Source organism: Heptranchias perlo, chromosome 6 (genome assembly GCF_035084215.1).
Source record: "Heptranchias perlo isolate sHepPer1 chromosome 6, sHepPer1.hap1, whole genome shotgun sequence".
NCBI lineage: Eukaryota > Metazoa > Chordata > Chondrichthyes > Hexanchiformes > Hexanchidae > Heptranchias > Heptranchias perlo.
In genome coordinates, this window is record NC_090330.1 from 83,246,004 (window position 1) to 83,266,410 (window position 20,407).

At 41.0% G+C, this 20,407-nt stretch overlaps 1 protein-coding gene across 2 annotated transcripts in view; it reads left to right on the forward strand.

The window, feature by feature from the left end:
- uggt2 (UDP-glucose glycoprotein glucosyltransferase 2) overlaps window positions 1-20,407 on the forward strand; it is a 685,376-nt gene that overhangs the window by 279,896 nt on the left and 385,073 nt on the right. For both annotated transcript variants that reach the window (XM_067986476.1, XM_067986475.1), the window contains exon 21: window positions 8,023-8,117. In XM_067986476.1, the coding sequence (XP_067842577.1) occupies window positions 8,023-8,117 (95 nt within the window). The remainder of the gene's footprint in view (window positions 1-8,022; window positions 8,118-20,407) is intronic.

A 20,407-nucleotide genomic window follows, 5' to 3' on the forward strand; every position in this document is an offset into this window, starting at 1 on the left:
AAAAGCAAGGCAAAGCAGCACCGAACTCCCACACTCACCAAACTCTCAGCTGATCACTCTGCTCCATTGCACTTAGTACTGGTTGCACTCACAGGCCCCTGCATTTCTACTGTTTGTGACTCAGATGAGTCAGGCCTACTCCTGTTTCAGGAACCAGTTTAATCCAGCTAACCAATAAACTATCTACAACAGCTCTCCAGTCGGAGAGCTTGCTTGTTTGTCTCTCCTTAAGCCTGACGGAAACTTAAAAATTTAAACTTTAAAATTGAACAGTTGATAGCAATTTACACCAGATTTTAAGCGTATATCTGGATTTTGTTATTTTTGAGAAAACAGAAAATTACTTGCATGGCACATGGGCTGAGCTTTGATTTCTAGCAAGATATCCATTATACTGAAGTAAATTTCTTGCTATAGAGCCTCCAAAAGCTCGATCATGAGCTCCAAAATGCGACCTGAGTAAATAACTCCACATTGTATATACCTCATCACTTTCTCTAATTTGTTGCAAGTTGACCACAAATGTAAATTTGTATTTCACATATGAATGGAATATTTGTTTCAATCCTAGTATTTTTTACATGTACATCTGGGGTAGATTATCTGTGAGAAGAAAACTTTTTTTCAGAATATTAAATGTTTGGTATTTACCTTTTACTCTGAGGCATGGTTTCTATCAATATTAGCTCCTTGGCTGTTAGCTTCCAATTCTGTTATGCAGCAACCTCACAAACTGATAGGGTTCAGCAGGCTGCACAATCTGTTGGGGTGATGGTCACCTGGGCATATTTTGGGATGGATTAGATTTCATACAGCACATGTATATAACATTGCAAGGGTATTGCCCTGACTTACTCCTCATGGTTGACCAGTTTGACTGGGCCGCATGCCCACTGAAGGAATGATGGTGTACAGCAAGGATTGTCTTAGCAAAGCAGAATGTCTGGAACTTTGAATATTTTGGTTCGTGTTCATGTATCTCTGGAATTAGATAACGATCAACCTGTCTTTCTTTTTCTGCCAGTTTTCTCTCTTGAAGGCAGGGATCCATTGTTAGAGTCCAGTTCCATAAGCGATAGTCACCCCGCTGGTACTTTATCCCAACTGGCAATTGTTCGTGTGTTGTGTATATGGACTTTCAAAAGGCATTTGATAACGTACCGCATAATACACTTGTTAGCAAAATTAAAGCCCAAAGGATTAAAGGGACAGTGGCAGCGTGGATATGAAGTTGGCTAAGGGGCAGAAAGCAGAGAGTAGTGGTGAAGATGTTTTTCAGACTGGAGGGAAATATGCAGTGGTGTTCCCTAGGGGTCAGTAGTAGGACCACTGCTCTTTTTGATATATATTAATGACCTGGACTTGGGTATAGAGGTAATAATTTCAAAGTTTGCAGATGACACGAAACTCAGAAATGAAGCAAACAATGTGAAGGATAGTAACAGACTTCAGGAGGACCCATAGACAGACTGGTGAAATGGGCAGACACATGGCAGATTAAATTTAATGTTGAGAAGTGTGTAGTTATACATTTTGGTAGGAAGAATGAGAGGCAATATAAACTAAATGATACAATTTTAAAGGGAGTGTAGAGACAGACAGACCTGAGGGTGTATGTGCACAAATCTATGAAGGTGGCAGGACAAATTGAAAAGGCCATTAAAAAAGCATATGGGATCCTGGGCTTTAAAAATAGAGGCATAGAGTACAAAAGCAAGGAAGTTATGCTTTATAAACACTGGTTAGGCCTCAGCTGGAGTATTGTGTTCAATTCTGGGCACCACACTTTAGAAAGAATGTCAACGCCTTAGATAGGGTGCAGAAGAGATTTACTAGATTGGTACCAGGGACGAGGGACTTCAGTTATGTGGAGAGACTGGAGAAGCTGGGGTTTTTCTCCTTAGAGCAGAGAAGGTTAAAAGGAGATTTGATAGAGCTGTTCAAAAACATGAACGGTTTTGATAGAGTAAATAAAGAGAAATTGTGTTCAGTGGCAACTACAGAACGCTGATTTGAGGTAATTGGCAAAAGAATCAGAGGCGACATGAGGAAACATTTTTTTATGCAGTGAGTTGTAATGATCTGGAATGCACTGCCTGAAAAGGTGGTGGAAGCAGATTCAATAGTAACTTTCAAAAGGGAATTAGATAAATACTTGAAGGGAAAAAATTTACAGGTCTATGGGAAAAGAGTAGCGGAGTGGGACTAATTGGATGGCTCTTTCAAAGAGCCATCGCAGGTACACTGGATTGAATGGCCTCCTTCTGTGCTGTACCATACTGTGATGCTATGATATAAGTATGATTGACAATGACTGTTGACTGGCTTTTCATTTGTGAAGTAGGAGGGAGATGCGGATGTGGGCATCACAGCTAAACTTGAATCTGTCGTCATCTAATGTTGATGGGCACATTCAGCAGTGGTTTTCTAGCTAAATGTAAGGAAGGATAACCATGACCCATGACTCTTCCCAACCCAGGAGAGCTAAAGCCAATTGATATTTCAGCCATGTAGATTTGATACTAATCATGAGATGAACTAGAAGAACTGATTGAAAATTACTACTGCCTGATTTCATTTAGCATGATGTCACTGTCAGCAAGTTGGTTTCAATCAAAATTCTAAAAACTGTCGCAACTCCACAACATATTTTATTTTTTTCTCTATTCACGTCCTACTATTTTCTCTTTATCTGTTCTGTATATTTAAGACCCTTTGTATATCTGGTACTACGATATTAATGTGGTGGCACCAATTCCCAGCCAACTATGGTACACTTGTGGGAGGGTCCAGAATTTTCAATCTAAAATTACCCAGTGTGATGCAAGTTAGGCAGTTTATTTCTGCATTGTGTGCCTACACTACCATCAGAAGAGGTTTGGTATGATACAATATAATTAGAGCATTAGTTGAGGAGTGGTATCTGCAGTGATGAGATACCATTTGCCAACAAACAAAGAGCGTGCTTTTAATATTATGTTAGAAAGCTCAAAAGCATTTAGCAGTGGTTCAGTAGTAGGATCTGGTGAATAAAGCTGATTACTCAGTGCATATGGAAGAGAAGAATGTTCTAGCAGAGCTCAACAGTATTATGGCATACCCACTACAGAGAGGTAGATCAAGTTATTTTGATCACAGTTGGATGGCATTATCAATTCTAGTTTTCAGATCTTTTCAGAAGCCTGGGATTTTACTCTCCTGCTGATAAAATATGACCCTTTGATAGTTCGAAGGTGGTTTTATAAGCAAGAGGGCAAACGTCTAACCAGCTGTTCTTCCTCCATTTAAAATTTGAAAAATGTACACATTTGCTAGAATGTTGTATGTGGACGCAGCAGCTTAGATTAATTTTTAAAGTTTTCCTCCAGACTTCTCCCATCATTGAAGTGTACCATACTGCTATTTGTGAAACACCTGCAATTCCAGCACACAGAGAGTGGAAGGGCTTCAGTGACTGGTGCCAACATGGTCATGATTTTTGGCCAGAGCTGCCTTCATGTTTAGCTTTTCAGCTGTTCAAGATGATGGGACAGTGAACTCAAGCAGGCATTCACAACACTGACTTTCAGAAAAGTTCTATTTCCTAAAATTCAGATTGTGCAAAATGTGCTATTTGTAGTGATAAAAGTGAGCTGAATTATGGATTAATTTTAGCTCCTGTTTGCTACAATAAATGGGTTTTAAGGTTCATTGTCTAGTAGACATCTGCAAAGCTGGTAATTAGAGTTGTGATACAATATGTTATGAAGCAAGATTTTGGATCTGTTAGTCACTGATTCCCCAAAGTGGGGATTTTGGAAGGAATTCCTTTGAGAATCGTACTTCAGGTCGATGAGGGTATACAGATACAAAAGTTTGGGAGGAAGTGCACTGTTGAGGTTAGTAGTATTTGGGATCTGAACAATATATTTATTGGAAACCAGAAAATTAGAACAGCAATATTTTCAGTAAGTAACTTATCTTCACAGTCTTCAAGTCCCTGAAATAGTGGCATTTATGCAAAGAGATTGTCAGTCAATGGACAATTTTTTGATTTGTGTCCTAACTAAAAGTAATTTGATGGTTTAGTGTTTTTTTTGCTAGATGTGACCTAATGATTTCAGTTTCTCTCCAAAATGGGTCCCCTGCAGTGAAATTCATGACTTCAGCTCACTGTGGAGCATCCGCGATGCAGAGAAACTCGTGGATAGCACGTTTAGCGAGTTGGTCACACCGCAGGTAAAGGGTATACAGGCAGGTAGTGCAGGGGTCCCCTGTGGCCATCCCCCTCTCAAACAGATATGCCACTTTGGATGCTGTTGTGGGGGATGACTTATCAGGGGAAGGCAGCAGCAGCCAACTTCCTGGCACCACGGGTAGCTCTGCTGCACAGGCTGGGAGGAAAAAGAGTGAAAGAGCTATAGTGATAGGGGACTCAATTGTAAGGGGAATAGACAGGCGTTTCTGCGGCCGCAACCGAGATTCCAGGATGGTGTGTTGCCTCCCTGGTGCAAGGATCAAGGACGTCTCGGAGCGGCTACAGAACATTTTGGAGGGGAAGGGCGAACAGCCAGCTGTCGTGGTGCACATAGGCACCAACGATATAGGTAAAAAAGGGGATGAGGTCCTAAAAGCAGAATATAGGGAGTTAGGAGGTAAATTAAAAAATAGGACCTCAAAAGTAGTAATCTCAGGATTGCTGCCAGTGCCACGTGCTAGTCAGAGTAGAAATAGGAGGATATTTCAAATGAATACGTGGCTAGAGGAATGGTGCAAGGGGGAGGGATTCAAATTCCTGGGACACTGGAAACGGTTCTGGGGGAGGTGGGACCAGTACAAACCGGACGGTCTGCACCTGGGCAGGGCCGGGACCGCTGTCCTAGGAGGAGTGTTTGCTAGTGCTGTTGGGGAGGGTTTAAACTAAAGTGGCAGGGGGTTGGGAACCTGAGCAGGGAGAGAGAGGAAAGCGTAACAGGAAGGGACAGAAGGTATGGAGTAATAGGTAAAGTGTTAAAAAAGGAAAAAGCAGGAACTAAGCGTCACAAAACAGAATGGTATTTTCCTTTCTCAGCACCTCCCCACTTTCTCTTTTGCTGGAACTTTTTATGTTACTTTGAGGGATTTTTATTTTACTTTTTTTCTTACCCATTTGTTTACATTTTAAAAATTTAAATCCTTTTGATCTGTATTTCCAGCTGTTGACAAACCATTTATTCTTGCATGGACAGGATTCACAAAGATGTAATGTGATGGAGATACTAATGCATTTTCTTTGATTGTCTAAATAATCCTCTTAATCTCTTCTTTTATCATAATTGCTTTCAAAATTTTAGCTCATCAATTACATTGTCATTTATTTTAATTCTCCCTAGCTACAGGATAGTTAAGTGCCTGTTGTCTGCAGCTCTGTTTCAGTTTTTTCTCCAGTCCTTCAGGACAGGAATAAAGTAGGCTAAAAAGAGCAACCATGTACAAGAGACACTGATAACAATAACATTATCTAACAAATCATTTAACAAATCCATTGATTTGGTGTATGCGCATTAGACAGCTTCATTTTTTTAATCAGTGCGACACTGTATGTAATCAATTTTACATACTGTAGTTCAATCTGGTGCTTCAAAGCTGTGTGTTCTGACCGCTATCCAGAGAAGTATGTTGAAGAGGGAAAATTGTCACACTAAATGGGCCATGTTTAATTAAGCATATTCTGGCGTATTTTATTAGTTGAACATTTTTTAGCAGATACTGACAGTGACATTCAGTATGTTTAACTAATCTAGATATCAGTATAGCACTGAGGTGGTCCAGTTCAGCTTTATAGACAGAATGATGACATTGGAGGCAGGTTCAAAGGTAGCAGGTTGCAGTGTAATGAACGTAAAGTTAGTATTACCCCCAGACTGAGAGCCATGGACAACTAATGTAAGAAAACATTGAACAAGGGAAAGTAGTTTTGGCCTATCCAGCTTTCTTCTTCCATGAACATGTCCGGGGCTCTAATTACACCTATGTCTCTTCTGTCTAGTTCTTCCTGATCCTCAAAGATGACCATACAAATTCCAGAATATTACCAGACCTCTTCTGTTTGGCCTTTGTCTGCTACCCTCCACAGATAACATTCCCTCAACTCAGCAACCTTGAAACTGCAGAATATTCATCAATCCCATGACCATGCCTTTTCTTCTACAGCCTCATTGCCCCAACCCAATCATGTCCCATGGAGTATTAGATCAGGTCAGGGCTGTACTGACCTCTATAACTGGTAGTCTAAGTTGAATAGCTTGCTTATATCTACATCAGCTCTACTTCTGAGCATTTTAAAGACTTGGATCATGTCTCCCTTTGACCTTTTTACAACGTGAAGGCGGTTGGAAAAGTCTCATTTCATTGTGAGGTTACTGACCGTGGACCTATGATTATTATGATTATGATCCTTAAAACATGTTGTTCTTTATGGATTTTATGCTGTGACATTCTTTTTCCCTCTGTAGTATTTGAACTACAAAACTTCAGCAACAAAATGCCATTTCACTTAAATAGCTTTTTTGTGCCTGGGAAAAAGAGATGGCAACATAAAAATTAAATCTGAAACAATGGTGGATTACTTGTACATTATCCTTGGTTGTATCATGCACCTTTTATTACCGGAAGAAACCGAACATTATGACTGATGTATCAATGTTTGGTTTTTGCAACCAGACAGTGTGGGCCCAATATTTACAGGGAGACAGGGAGGATGTGGGGGAGCGCGGTAGCAAGGGGGAAACTCAGCACGGCTGGGGGCATGGATGTCCTGCCGAATTTAATGGCAAGACCTCATTACAATTTTTTTTCTTCCATTTCCCACCCAGCAGCCAGCCAAATTGACGGGCTGGCCGGCCGCCAGGCAGAAAACCCAGTGGCAGGAGGCTGCAGCAGGGGACCCTTGGACGGTCCTGGGCAATCGGGAAGGGAGGCTGAAGGCTTCCTTGAGGCGTTGGAGAGAGCGCTCCTGCTCTGGCCCACAAGGAGATCCGTAAAAGGCATTTACCTTCCTAAGCCAGCAGCTCCTGCCTCCCTTTTTACTGCCAGATTTCCTGAGCCCTGGGAAACCCTGCCAGCAACTGTTAAATTTAAATCAGGTTCCCAATTGCGGGAGCCTGATTTAAATATGTTAATGAAATGCCCAGCCATAGAGTCATAGAGTCATAGAGTTATACGGCACGGATAGAGGCCCTTCGGCCCATCGTGTCCGCGCCGGCCATCAAGCCCTGTCTACTCTAATCCCATATTCCAGCATTTGGTCCGTAGCCTTGTATGCTATGGCATTTCAAGTGCTCATCCAAATGCTTCTTGAATGTTGTGAGGGTTCCTGCCTCCACAACCCTTTCAGGCAGTGAGTTCCAGACTCCAACCACCCTCTGGGTGAAAAAGTTCTTTCTCAAATCCCCTCTAAACCTCCCGCCTTTTACCTTGAATCTATGTCCCCTTGTTATAGAACCCTCAACGAAGGGAAAAAGCTCCTTAGTATCCATCCTATCTGTGCCTCTCATAATTTTGTACACCTCAATCATGTCCCCCCTCAGCCTCCTCTGCTCCAAGGAAAACAAACCCAATCTTCCCAGTCTCTCTTCATAGCTGAAGCGCTCCAGCCCTGGTAACATCCTGGTGAATCTCCTCTGCACCCTCTCCAAAGCGATCACAGCCTCTCCAAGACGGGACACTCGCATGGCACACTACCCGTCGCCGTAAAAACAGCAATGAACATGTACACAATGGGTTGGGGATGCGTTCCCCGTTTAAAAGTTTTTAACCGGTCCCCCTCCCAGCCATTGTTGGGGGTTAATATCGAGGCCTTTATTTCTGACCAGATTTGGTCTATTTTTCTGTCTAGAAGCTAGGACTATAATATACTTGTGCTACTGATGATTTGGCTTAGGTAATCCAGATATGCTACAAAATGCTGTAACTTTCTTTTTTAATGGGCTAATGACATATAATATGTTCCCAAAATTTGCCACTGAACGCTGCAGCAGCCAATGGAATATTTCTGATTTTCAGATGAAGACATCATTTATGCAGTGACCATCTGGATTGTTGCTGATTTTGACAAGTTGTCTGGGAGAAGATTACTGTCTAATGCTATGAAATACATGGTAAGTTTCTCATGATTTAACTATTGTTAGCATTTGTGACATTGGTCTTCAAAATATATAGTATGTTGCTAAGCTCTCAGTTGCCTCCATACTTTCTGTATGAGCTACACAAGGGGACATGGCAAAATTTCCTGCCATTTCTCCCCTCTCCATTTCGTGCTGGCTCACTTATTGTACACATTATCCATTGTACACAGGCCATATATGTACTTTTCACTTGACAAATCCAATAGTTTAGATACCTATTTAGTATCAGCCCACTCCATTGTTTTAATTGGTGTGCTCTTTGAGCACCTAGCAAGTTAACTGAGGGACGTCCAAAGCACGTCAGTGGTATGTTTCCCAGTCATGGGTTAAGAATCTTTCTTACAAATAAAGTGTGTATGAGTTTCACTAACTCCTAAAAAAAAAAAATCCCAGAATAACCTTTTCCCCTTTAACTTTGGAAGGGTGATGCAACATTTAAGATGAATGTGATTATCATTATGTTCTACACAATTGACTACGTAGAAACCACACATATACTTCTTGACAAAAATAGTGGTCCTGAAATTATGCCATGGGATATTAGTATATCAGCACTTAACATGTTTGTCTGGAATTCCCTTTTTGCTATTTTAGCAGAGGTATTGTTTAAAATAAATGGGTTAATGCCCCCACTAAAATAGGAGAGAGAGGAATTTCAAACAAAAAATATTAAATGTTCATACAGCAATATTTCATGATGTAATTTCAGGACCCAATTGCTCATCCACTTTGGAACAAAAACAGAACTTACTGAAAATATATATAAGATCAGCTGGCATCTGTAAAGAGGAAAGCCAGGTTAATGTTTTGGATGTAAGCCTTCATCAGGGCCATCAGCCTGTTTGACAAAATTAATATCAAAATTTGAAGTTGTCCTTTCTCTTTGCAGGTGCTGACTGATTTGCTATGTATTTGCAGTACTTCCTAGTTCTGTTTGATTTTCCAGCATTTTTTGCAAATGTTTTTTTTCCTTTTTATTTGCATCTACTTTCTTTGGGGATCTTATTTCCACAGGATGAGAGTAAGGAATCAATACTACTGCAGGCTATTTCATTGCAGTGCTGGATGTGCTTATTTGTCCGACTCAACTTGATGCACTGTTGTCTAATGATGAGCTATGCTTGCTCAACATACAGTACAAACTGATCACTCAGACCATCTCCAAGTCAACAGGAAATCTGGAACATGACCCCAATGTAGCCCTTTCCCACTCTAAAATATTTTCTTTGCATTTGGCTCTCACCCATTTCCACCATAACTTGAGAGACATAGAATCATAGAAAATTTACAGCACAGAAGGAGGCCATTTGGCCGTTTGTGTCCGCGCCGGCCGAAAATGAGCCACCCAGCCTAATCCCACTTTCCAGCACTTGGTCCATAGCCTTGTAGGTCTTGGCACTTCAGGTGCACATCCAGGTACCTTTTAAATGAGTTGAGGATTTCTGCCTCTACCACCCTTTCAGTGAGTTCCAGACCACTAGCACCCCCGGATGAAAAACATTTTCCTCAGCACCCCTCTAATCTTTCTACCAATCACTTTAAATCTATGCCCCCTGGTTATTGACCTCTCTGCTAAGGGAAATAGGTCCTTCCTTTCCACTCTATCTAGGCCCCTCATAATTTTGTACACCTCAATTAAATCACCCCTCAGCTTCCTCTGTTCCAAAGAGAACGACCCCAGCCTTTCCAATCTTTCCTCATAGCTAAAATTCTCCAGTCCTGGCAACATACTCATAAATCTCCTCTGTACCCTCTCTACTGCAATTACATTCATCCTGTAATGTAGTGATCAGAACTGTACACAGTACTCAAGCTGTAGCCCAACCAATGTTTTATACAGTTCCAGCATAACCTCCCTGCTCTTATATTCTATGCCTCGGCTAATAGAGGAAAGTATTCCATATGCCTTCTTAACCACCTTATCTACCTGTCCTGCTACCTTCAGGAATCTGTGGACATGCACTCCATGGTCCCTCACTTCCTCTACACCTTTCAGTTTCCACCCATTTACTGTGTACTCCCTTGCCTTGTTTGCCCTCCCCAAATGTATTACCTCACACTTATCTGGATTGAATTTCATTTGCCAATTTTCTGCCCACCTGACCAATCAGTTGATATCTTCCTGCAGTCTGCAGCTTTCCTCCTCACTATCAACCACATGGCCAATTTTTGTATCATCTGCAAACTTCTTAATCGTGCCCCCTACATTTAAGTCTAAATCATTAATATATATCAGAAAAAGCAAGCGACCTAGTACTGAGCCCTGAGGAACCCCACTGAAAACAGCCTTCCAGTCACAAAAACACCCGTCAACCATTACCCTTTGCTTCCTGCCACTGAGCCAATTTTGGATCCAACTTGCCACTCTCCCTTGGATCCCATGGGCTTGTACTTTTTTGACCAGTCTGCCATGTGGGACCGTGTCCAAAGCCTTGCTAAAATTCATATAGACTACATCAAATGCACCACCCTCATCGACCCTCCTTGTTACCTGCTCAAAAAATTCAATCAAGTTAGTCAGACACGACCTTCCCTTAACAAATCCATGCTGACTGTCCTTGGTTCCTCAGTGTCTTTCTAAGTGACGGTTTATCCTGTCCCTCAGAATTGATTCCAATAATTTGCCCACCACCAAGGTTAGACCAACTGGCCTGTAATTACTCGGTCTATCCCTCACTCCTTTTTAAACAACGGTACAACATTAGCAGTCCTCCAATCCTCCAGCATATTCGTGCTTTGCATCCTTCTTGATAAACTGATCTGATATGCTTCCTCTTTAGTCTCTCTAAACTCTCCTTTTTCATCTTAAACTGGAACATCATGTGACATATCTTGTGTTTTATGATACAAGTGTACTCCACCAAAATTTTAAGTTTTAACTAAGGGTGGAAAACTGCTGGAATACAAGAATAACGTTCTTGTTAAGTGCTGTATGCAACTTTCCTGTGACTCAGAGTTTCTCCAATGCACAGCTTAGCCATACAGGCTGGGAAGGTACCAGTTTCAATTTCCATAATTGTACTGTTAACTGATCAGGACAGGTAACTGTGCTATGATTGGCCTTGGCAGCTATGGTTTAGGGGGGAGAAAAATGCCCTAAGTTTCCCACTGCTGATCACTGTCCAATGACCTCTACACATTGGGCAAGGGTAAAATTTGGCTCGGCTGTGATTCTGCCTGCTGACGAATATCATACAAGTTGAAGCCCATACATGTATAATGACCACTTGAGCAAAATACCAGAGGAGACCAATGCCCATAGAATTGTATCCCAGCATAGAGTCAATACCTTCAGGAGGCAAGGAGAGAAAATTGGTGGAGGCTGAACAAAGTGCTAAAGTACTAATTGTAAGCAACACTGCTGTGTATGTAAGATTGCTTTTGTAAACTGTTACTTTACTTATGAGAACTTGTACAGTTACTTTGCTACTTTGCTTTATTCATAAATAATATGAGTGTTACAGTCCATTACTGTAAAAAGCCTACGAAAAAGGTGCTAATGGAAATCTATACATTTTTGTTCTCTCAGATGTTGAACTTTTCATGAAACTTATAAATCAGCTGCGTTGTGTGCTGATTGGACCATTGGGGAAGGTTATGCTTCCAAGAATAAAATTAATTTTTCATTGCAAAATTTCAACTAAAAATAAAATATTTCTAAGCTTAAGCTGTGGATCTCATATCTGGTCTCACCAACATGTAGTGGTGTTACAATAAAATCACAATGATCATTCTTAGATCATTAATATTTAAGTGTGTGCTGTATGTGCTAATCAAGATTAGGATTGTTATTACTGGGAAATAAGTCATTCTTTTACTTAGTGACAGCATTATGCGCTCAAATGTATGAAACCAGTCAGATGCTCCTTCCACATTATTTTGATAATATGACTAACCTGTAACTCAGGGAACATTCCTTGCTTCGATAGGTGTGATATTTTTCATTTCCCACACCCTATCCTTGGCCTGTTTGACAAAATGAATACGAAACTGAGGGCACATTTGTGCTGCGGACTTTCATCCACAGAGAACTGGATTGAAACTGCCTAATCTCTTCACCTGCAACCCAAACAGCTGTTGATGAGACAAGGGGATGAATTTCCTCAGGGCCTCTCCCATCTTGATGCTGTAACTTCAACAGAGACCCCATTTACAGCGAAGTTACAAAGTTACAGCGGTGGAGCAGGAGAAGCCGCAAGGAAATTCACCCCCATGGTCATCATCCTTTTTATCTGCCAGGATTCAAATTCAGATTCCAGAGTGAAAGAATAGATTTTGTTTAACATACTGTACAACCTAGTATCTCTCCCCTCCTTTTTCTCCTCTGCCTCTTTCCCCCTCCTCCTCCCCCTTTCCCTTACACTTCTTTCTCCCCCATCTGCTTCCTCTCTTCTCCCCACTTTGGTCCAGTTATTTCCCTAATCTCTAATGCTGCTTCACCTGAAAAATGCCCTTGGTCTTGGCTGTGCAATGCTATAGATGATCGGCGTATGTGTGTATATATAGTTCTCTGATTAGAGCTGTCATTAAGTGATTTTTATTACAATTAACTGACATTTCTACTTTATTTTAAAAGCGCTATATCAGAAGTTAGTTATTTCTCCTCAGTTTATAAATATGCAACAATATCCTTCCTGCCCCAAATACATTATTAAATTGCAAAAATACGTCATTGCATTAAACTGTTCAATTTTATTTAATCATAATTATACTTACCCTAGCTTTGCAGTTTATTTACAGCTAATTCTTTTGCACCATTAATTTACGTATCAATTTATTTTTCTCACTGCCTTAAAATCAATTTTCCTGATAAATTGCTTTATTATCGCTCTTTTTATCTGGTGATGTTGAGAATACTGGCAATCCAAATTTTCCACCATTTCAGTAGGTTCACTGCTAAATATTACTGCACGTACAGGCTCTTCATTCATTAACTTTCAATGTGTTTGATCAAGGTGCAGTCTGTGATATTACCTTGTCCTTATGAAAGATCACCATCATTCCATCTAAAAAAAATACTTTGGTAAAGGCCATATTAATAGCCTTATCTTTGCAGTCTTTGAATCAAAAAGTTCCTTCTTAAAACTATTGTTCTTTACTTTACATAGAATTACATAGAATTTACAGCACAGAAACAGGCCATTCGTCCCAACTGGTCTGTGTGGTGTTTCTGCTCCACACGAGCCACCTCCTGCCCAATCTGCATATCCTCCTATTCCTTTCCCCCTCATGTGCTTATCGAGCTTTCACTTAAAGGCATCTATGCTATTCGCCTCAAATACTCCATGTGGTAGCAAGTTTCACATTCTAATCACTCCCTGGGTAAAGAAGTTTCTCCCAAATCTTTTTGCACCTTCTCCAATGCCTTTATATCCTTTTTATAATATGGAGACCAGAACTATGCACAGTACTCTAAAGTGTGGTCTAACCAAGGTTCTATATAAATTTAACATAACGTACCTGCTTTTCAATTCTATTCCTCTAGAAATGTTATTTGTTTGCATTTTTTAATGGCCTTGTTAACTTGTGTTGCTATTTTTAATGATTTGTGAATGTGTACCCATAGATCCCTTTGCTCCTCCATTTAGTCTCTATGGGGGGAATTGTAACTGCCAGGAACTTTGACATCCTCCACCCCCCCCCCCCGCGCGATCGGACAACCCCCCCCGCAACCGCAATCGGAGCCCACCCCCCCCCCCCCAAGTAGTCCATGGCCCAAGATCTTCTGCGCGCCCCTGACCCTGATGTCCTCCATGGCCCGCGATGTCTTCTCTGCCGCCCCACGATGTCCTCTTGACCCTCCACAATGTCCCCCAGACCCACGATCTCTCCCTCCCTCATCTCTGCTCCCTCCTCTCAATCTGGCTGGCTGCCAGCCGGGAAACAGAGTAAAATAATTTAAATGATGTCCCGCATTTCCAGGTTTCCTGGCCGCTACACCTGCCCCCACTCCTCCCCGCCTCTCCGTAATTATCGGGGCCTTATTTTCCAAGAAGAAGGTGGCCTCCTTATTCCTCCTATCAAAAATGCCAGTCAATGACCATCTCCAATAAGAGAGAGTCTAACTCATTCAACGGCATTACCATCGCTGAATCCCCCACCATCAACATCCTAGGGGTCACCATTGACCAGAAACTTAACTGGACCAGCCATATAAATACTGTGGTTACAAGAGCAGGTCAGAGGCTGGGTATTCTGTGGCGAGTGACTCGTCTCCTGACTCCGCAAAGCCCTTCCACCATCTACAAGGCACAAGTCATGAGTGTGATGGAATACTCTCCACTTGCTTGGATGAGTGCAGCTCCAACAACACTCAAGAGGTTTGACACCATCCAGGACAAAGCAGCCCGCTTGACTGGCAGCCCATCCACCACCTTAAACATTCACTCCCTTCACCACCGGCGCACTGTGGCTGTAGTGTGTACCACCTACAAGATGCACTGCAGCAAGTCGCCAAGGCTTCTTCAACAGCACCTCCCAAACCCGTGACCTGTACTACCTAGAAGGACAAGGGCAGCAGGCGCACGGGAGCACCACCTGCACGTTCCCCTCCAAGTCACACACCATCCTGACTTGGAAATATATTGCCGTTCCTTCATCGTCGCTGGGTCAAAATCCTGGAACTCCCTTCCTAACAGTACTGTGGGAGAACCTTCACCGCAAGGACTGCAGCGGTTCAAGAAGGCGAGTCACCATCACCACCTCAAGGGCAATTAGGGATGCGCAATAATTGCTGGCCTTGTCAGCGACGCTCACATCCCATGAATGAATTTTTTAAAAATGCACTTCCTCAGACTTACCTATATTAAAATTCATCTGCCATTTACACGCCAATTACTGCTAACTTTTCTACCTCCTATTAACTGGGAAATATCTAGCAGTTTAGAGTCAGAATTAGTAAATGTAGTGCATAAATACTTCATGACCCAGTGCATCAAGGATGCCACAAGAGGCAGTGCTTATCTTGACCTGGTATTCATTAATGTCCCAGAAAATGTAAACAAAAGGAAGTGATAGCACCCCTGGGACAGTGACCACAGAATCAGAAATACCCAAAACCAGGAGCCAGGTTTATAACTTTAAAGGTACTAAATTCAAAGAAATAAAGGAACAACTAAATCAAATGGATTGAGGGAGTTTGATTTAGCATTTCAGTAGAGGACAAATGGAACATCTTTAATGCTGTGCATGCAGGATAAATACATTCCTAAAATCAACAAGCTCAAATTAGACAAATATAACTGAACAAAAATGCCAAATCACATTAAAAGGGTGGTCAGTGGGGCAAAGAGAGACCTAGAAAAAGGCAGAGCAGCAAAGGCTGAACATAATTGTAAAAAAATCTTTGAGGGCTGTAAGAGAAGTGAGGCCTATAGAAGTTGCAACTGGGTTTGAAACTGAGGATGAGCACAAGATAATAAATATTCTGAATGAATCCTTTTTCTAAACATTCACAAGGGATCAACATGCCCTCCCCAAACCGAGATAGCCTAAGTAAAATCAATGACTACAATATAAATGACATGAAAGTCCTAGAAAGGCTAAAAGGTCTCAAAACAAATAAAGTACTGGGGATAGATGGTATTTATCCAGAGAGCTAAGAGAGGCTAGGGATGAGGTTACTGGACACTGGGGAAGTGCCAGTGGAGTTTTTTGAAGAAGTGACTGATTGGATAGATAAAAAAGAATGCAATAAGAAAGAAAGACAGTCTTGCATTTATGCATCACCTTTCATGTGGCCTCAGTTCATTTTAAAGTGCTTTACAGTCAGTTAAGTACTTTTGAAGTGCAGTCACTGTTGTGCTAATATGCACACAAACAACAATGTGATAATGACAAGATAATCTGTTTCAGTGATGTTGGTTGAGGGATAAATATTGACTAGGACACAGGGGAGGACATTCCTGCTCTTCTTCGAAATAGTGCCATTGGAAGGCAGACAGGGCCTCACTTAATGTCTCATCTAAAAGATAGCAGCTCCGAAAGTGTCAGCCTATATTATGTGCTCAAATCTCTGGAGTGGGACTTGAATGCACAACCTTCAGACTCAGGCAAGAGCGCTAACATTGAGCCACAGCTAATACGGCTGAGGTGTAGTGTATATGGGATTAAAGAGACAGTGACAGCATGGATACAAAATTGGCTAAGGAACAGAAAGCAGAGAATAATGGTGAAGGTTGTTTTTCAGACTGGAGGGAAGTATGCAGTGGTGCTCCCCAGGGCTCAGTATTAGGACCACTGCTCATTTTGATATATATTAATGACCTGGACTTGGGTATAAAGAGTATAATTTCAAAGTTCAAAGAAATAAGGGAACAACTTATGACACAAAACTTGGAAATGTAGTAAACAATGTGGAGGATAGTAACAGACTTCAGGAGGACATAGGCAGACTGATGAAATGGGCAGACACATGGTAGATGAAATTTAATGCAGAGACGTGTGAGGTGATGCATTTTGGTAGGAAGGATGAGGAGATGCAATATAAACTAAATGGTACAATTTTAAAATGGGTGCAGGAACAGAGAGACCTGGGGGTGCACGTACACAAATTTTTGAAGGTGGCAGGATAAGTTCAGAAGTTTAAAAAGCATATGGGATCCTGGGCTTTATTAAAAGAGGCATAAGAGTACAAATGCAAGGAAGTTCATGCTGAAACTTTATAAAATATTGGTTAGGCCTCACCTGGTGTATTGTTTTCAATCCTGAGCATCACACTTTAGGAAGGATGTTAGAGAGGGTGCAGAAGGGACTGACTAGAATGGTACCAGGGATGAGGGACTTCAGTTATGTGGAGAGACTGGAGAAGCTGGGGTTGTTTTCCTTTGAACAGAGAAGGTTGAGAGGAGATTTGATGGAGGTGTTCAAGATCATGAATGGTTTTGCTAAAGTAAATAAGGAGAAACTGTTTCCAGTGACAGAAGGGTCGGTAACCAGAGGACATAGATTTAAGGTGATCGGCAAAAGAGGCAACATGAGGAAACGTGTTTTTGCACAGCGAGTGGCAATGATCTGGAATGCACTGCCTGAAATGGTGGTGGAAGCAGATTTAATAGTAACTTTCAAAAGGGAATTAGATGAATACTTGAAGGGAAAACATCTAAGGGCTATGGGAAAGAGCAGGGGAGGGCGACTAATTTCAAAGATCCGGCACAGGCACAATGGGCCTCCTCCTGTGCTGTACCTACCATGATACTATGATATGCATTTTCAGATGTTTGATAAGGTGTCTCAAGATAAAAATATATGGTATGGAGAAATTAAGCAATAATGATACAAAGTTGGTTGACAGACAGGAGACCAAGAATTAGGGTAAATGCTGTTGTTTGGATTGGAGAAAGGTTAGAAGTGGTGTACTCCAAGGGTCAGTGCTGGGTCAGCTTTTGTTCTCATATAGATGATTTGGACTTGGGCATATGGAACAAAATCTCAATTATGGATGGCACAAAAGTAGACGGTTTGGAAAGAAGGCACCTGTGATGTGATCTTGTAGAAATATATATGTTTTTTTAAGGGAATAAAAAATTTAAACCCCAAAATTTAAAAAATTTAATTGCAAGAGTAGAGCAAAGTGACAGAGGTTCAAACTAGTAAAAAATAAATTTACAACTGAAAACTCTAGAATCATTTAAGAAACAATTGGATGTACACTGGGAGGACTTTGACCTTTCTGGATAGATGAATTACGATAGATGGAATGAATTCCCTCATCCCTAATTATCTTGTTACCTCAATTCTAGCCACTGTTTTGGTAGAATTTCAGAGAGCGGAACATGACATTTTCAAGCTTAGGGTTTGCTGTTCAATAGCCTATGGTGCTCTATTAAAAATAATGGAGCACAACCTCATTATATGTACTTTTCAAGAAGTAGATCTTTGATGGCTTCATTTATAGGCTTCAAAATGCTGCCAGAGATGGAGTTTTAAGGCATCTCTGAAATGGAAATTGCTTAACACATAAATTGTTAACTTGTGGAATAGACTACCACCTAGCATGATGAATCGAGACTCCGTTGAAGCATTTTTTTAAAAATGAAATGAGCTGAATTCTGATTCATGACAATAGACAGATACAGATTATGCCAAACTGGAGTTTTCTGAAAATGACGGGTGATCTAAATGTTAGGCTCGATGGGCTAAATTGTTTTTCTTATTCTTGTGTTCAAACTTTGAGAAATTGTTAGATGTGTAACTGAATGCAGTCTATTGCTTCCATAATACTGAGAAACATAACAGATGAAATAAAACTTATATTTGGTATGCTGCCGCACCTAGTCATGGAAACATGTATGTAATAAACTGCAGTCCTGACCAATGTAGACTGGCTGGGCATTTGGAGGATTGATATGATTGAGATATGTTAGGGTGTTTGTCCTTCAAAATGAGACAAAACTGTAGGATGAAAGTGCACTCTGACTGTTGTAGGACTACCCAGGTCCATACACAACAAGCAGCAAAAGCTGACCAGTACTTTTTTTTTAAAAAACAAAGCTGACACAGCATTAAAAACTGCCCTGAATATAATCCATGTGAAAGCAATCAGTTATGCTGGAAGTGCAATGGGACATGGGCTTGTAATTTAATCTGTAGATATATAGGAACATAGGAACAGGAGTCGGCCATTCAGTTCCTCAAGCCTGTTCCGCCATTCATTGAGATCATGGCTGATCTGTATCCTAATTCCATCCACCCACTTAGCTCCATATCCCTTAATACTCTAGGCAGGCAAAAATCTATCGATCCCAGATTTAAAATTATTGATTGAGCTAGCATCTACTGCTTTTTGTGGGAGAGAATTCCACACTTCTGCCACCCTTTGCATGAAGAAGTGTTTCCTAACTTCTCTCCTGAATGGCTTGGCTCCGATTTTAAGGTTATGTCCCCTTGTCCTAGACTCCCCTACCAGCGGAAAAAGTTTCTCTCTATCTACCCTATCAATTCCTTTCAAAATCCTAAAACCTTCAAGCAAATCATCCCTTAACCTTTTACATTCCATTAATACAAGCCTAGTATATATCATCTCTCCTCACAACCTAACCCTTGGAGCCCTGGTAACATTCTGGTGAATCTGCACTGCACTCCTTCTAAGGCCAATATTTACTTTCTAAGGTGCGGTGCCCACAGTACTCCAGACGTGGTCTAACCAGGGCTTTGTATAGCTGTAGCAAAACTTCCTCCCCTTTATATTCTAGCCCTCTAGTTATGAAAGCTAACATTCCCTTAGTGTTTTTGATTATTTTTTGTACCTGACTACTACATTTTAGTGATCTGTGTGCATGGACCCCTAAATCTCTTTGGACCACCACTGTTCCGAGCTTTTCACCATTTAAAAAAATACTCAGATTGATCCTTTTTGGTCCAAAATGGATGACCTCACACTTACCTGCGTTGGAATCCAACTGCCACAGTTTTGCCCACTCATTTAATCAATCAATGTCTCTTTGTAATTTTGTTCTCCCGTCTACACTACTTACCATGCCAAATCTTTGTGTCATCGACAAACTTGGAAAAATTGCTCTCTATTGTATTATCTAAGTCATTAATAAATATAGTGAATAGTTGAGGGACACCACTGGTCACTTCCTTACAATCTGAGTACGTACCCATTATCCCTAATCTTTGTCTTCTACAGCCTAACCAATCTCCTAACCAAGTCAATAATTTGCCTTCAATTCCATAAGCTTCAATTTTAGCCAACAGACTCTTATGTGGAACCTTATCAAATGCTTACTGGAGATCCATATAAACTACATCCATAGGCATTCCCCTGACTACTACTTTAGTTACTTCCTCAAAAAATTCAATTAGATTCGTTAGACATGACCTACTTTCCATGTTTGCTCACTCTAATCGGCTCAAATTTCTCCAAGTACTCAGTCACTCTGTCCTTAATCATAGATTCCAATAACTTCTCCACAACAGATGTTAGACTAACAGGTCTATAATTTCCTGGTTTCTCTCTCTCACTTTTCTTTAAATAATGGAGTTGCATTTGCAATTTCCCAACCTAAAGGGACAGTTCCTGAATCAAGAGAGCTCTGGAAGATTATGGCTAAAGCATCTGTAATTTCCTCACCTACTTCCTTTAAACCCTGTGGTGGAAACCATCAGGTCCTGGGGATTTGTCTGTCTTCAGTGCCATTACTTTTTCTAACACTCTGTTCTTGCTTGTGTTAACTTTAGTGAATTCCAGACCTTGATCCATTATTAGTTTTTTATGGAATGTCAGGTATATTATCCTCTTCCTCTACTGTGAAGACTGA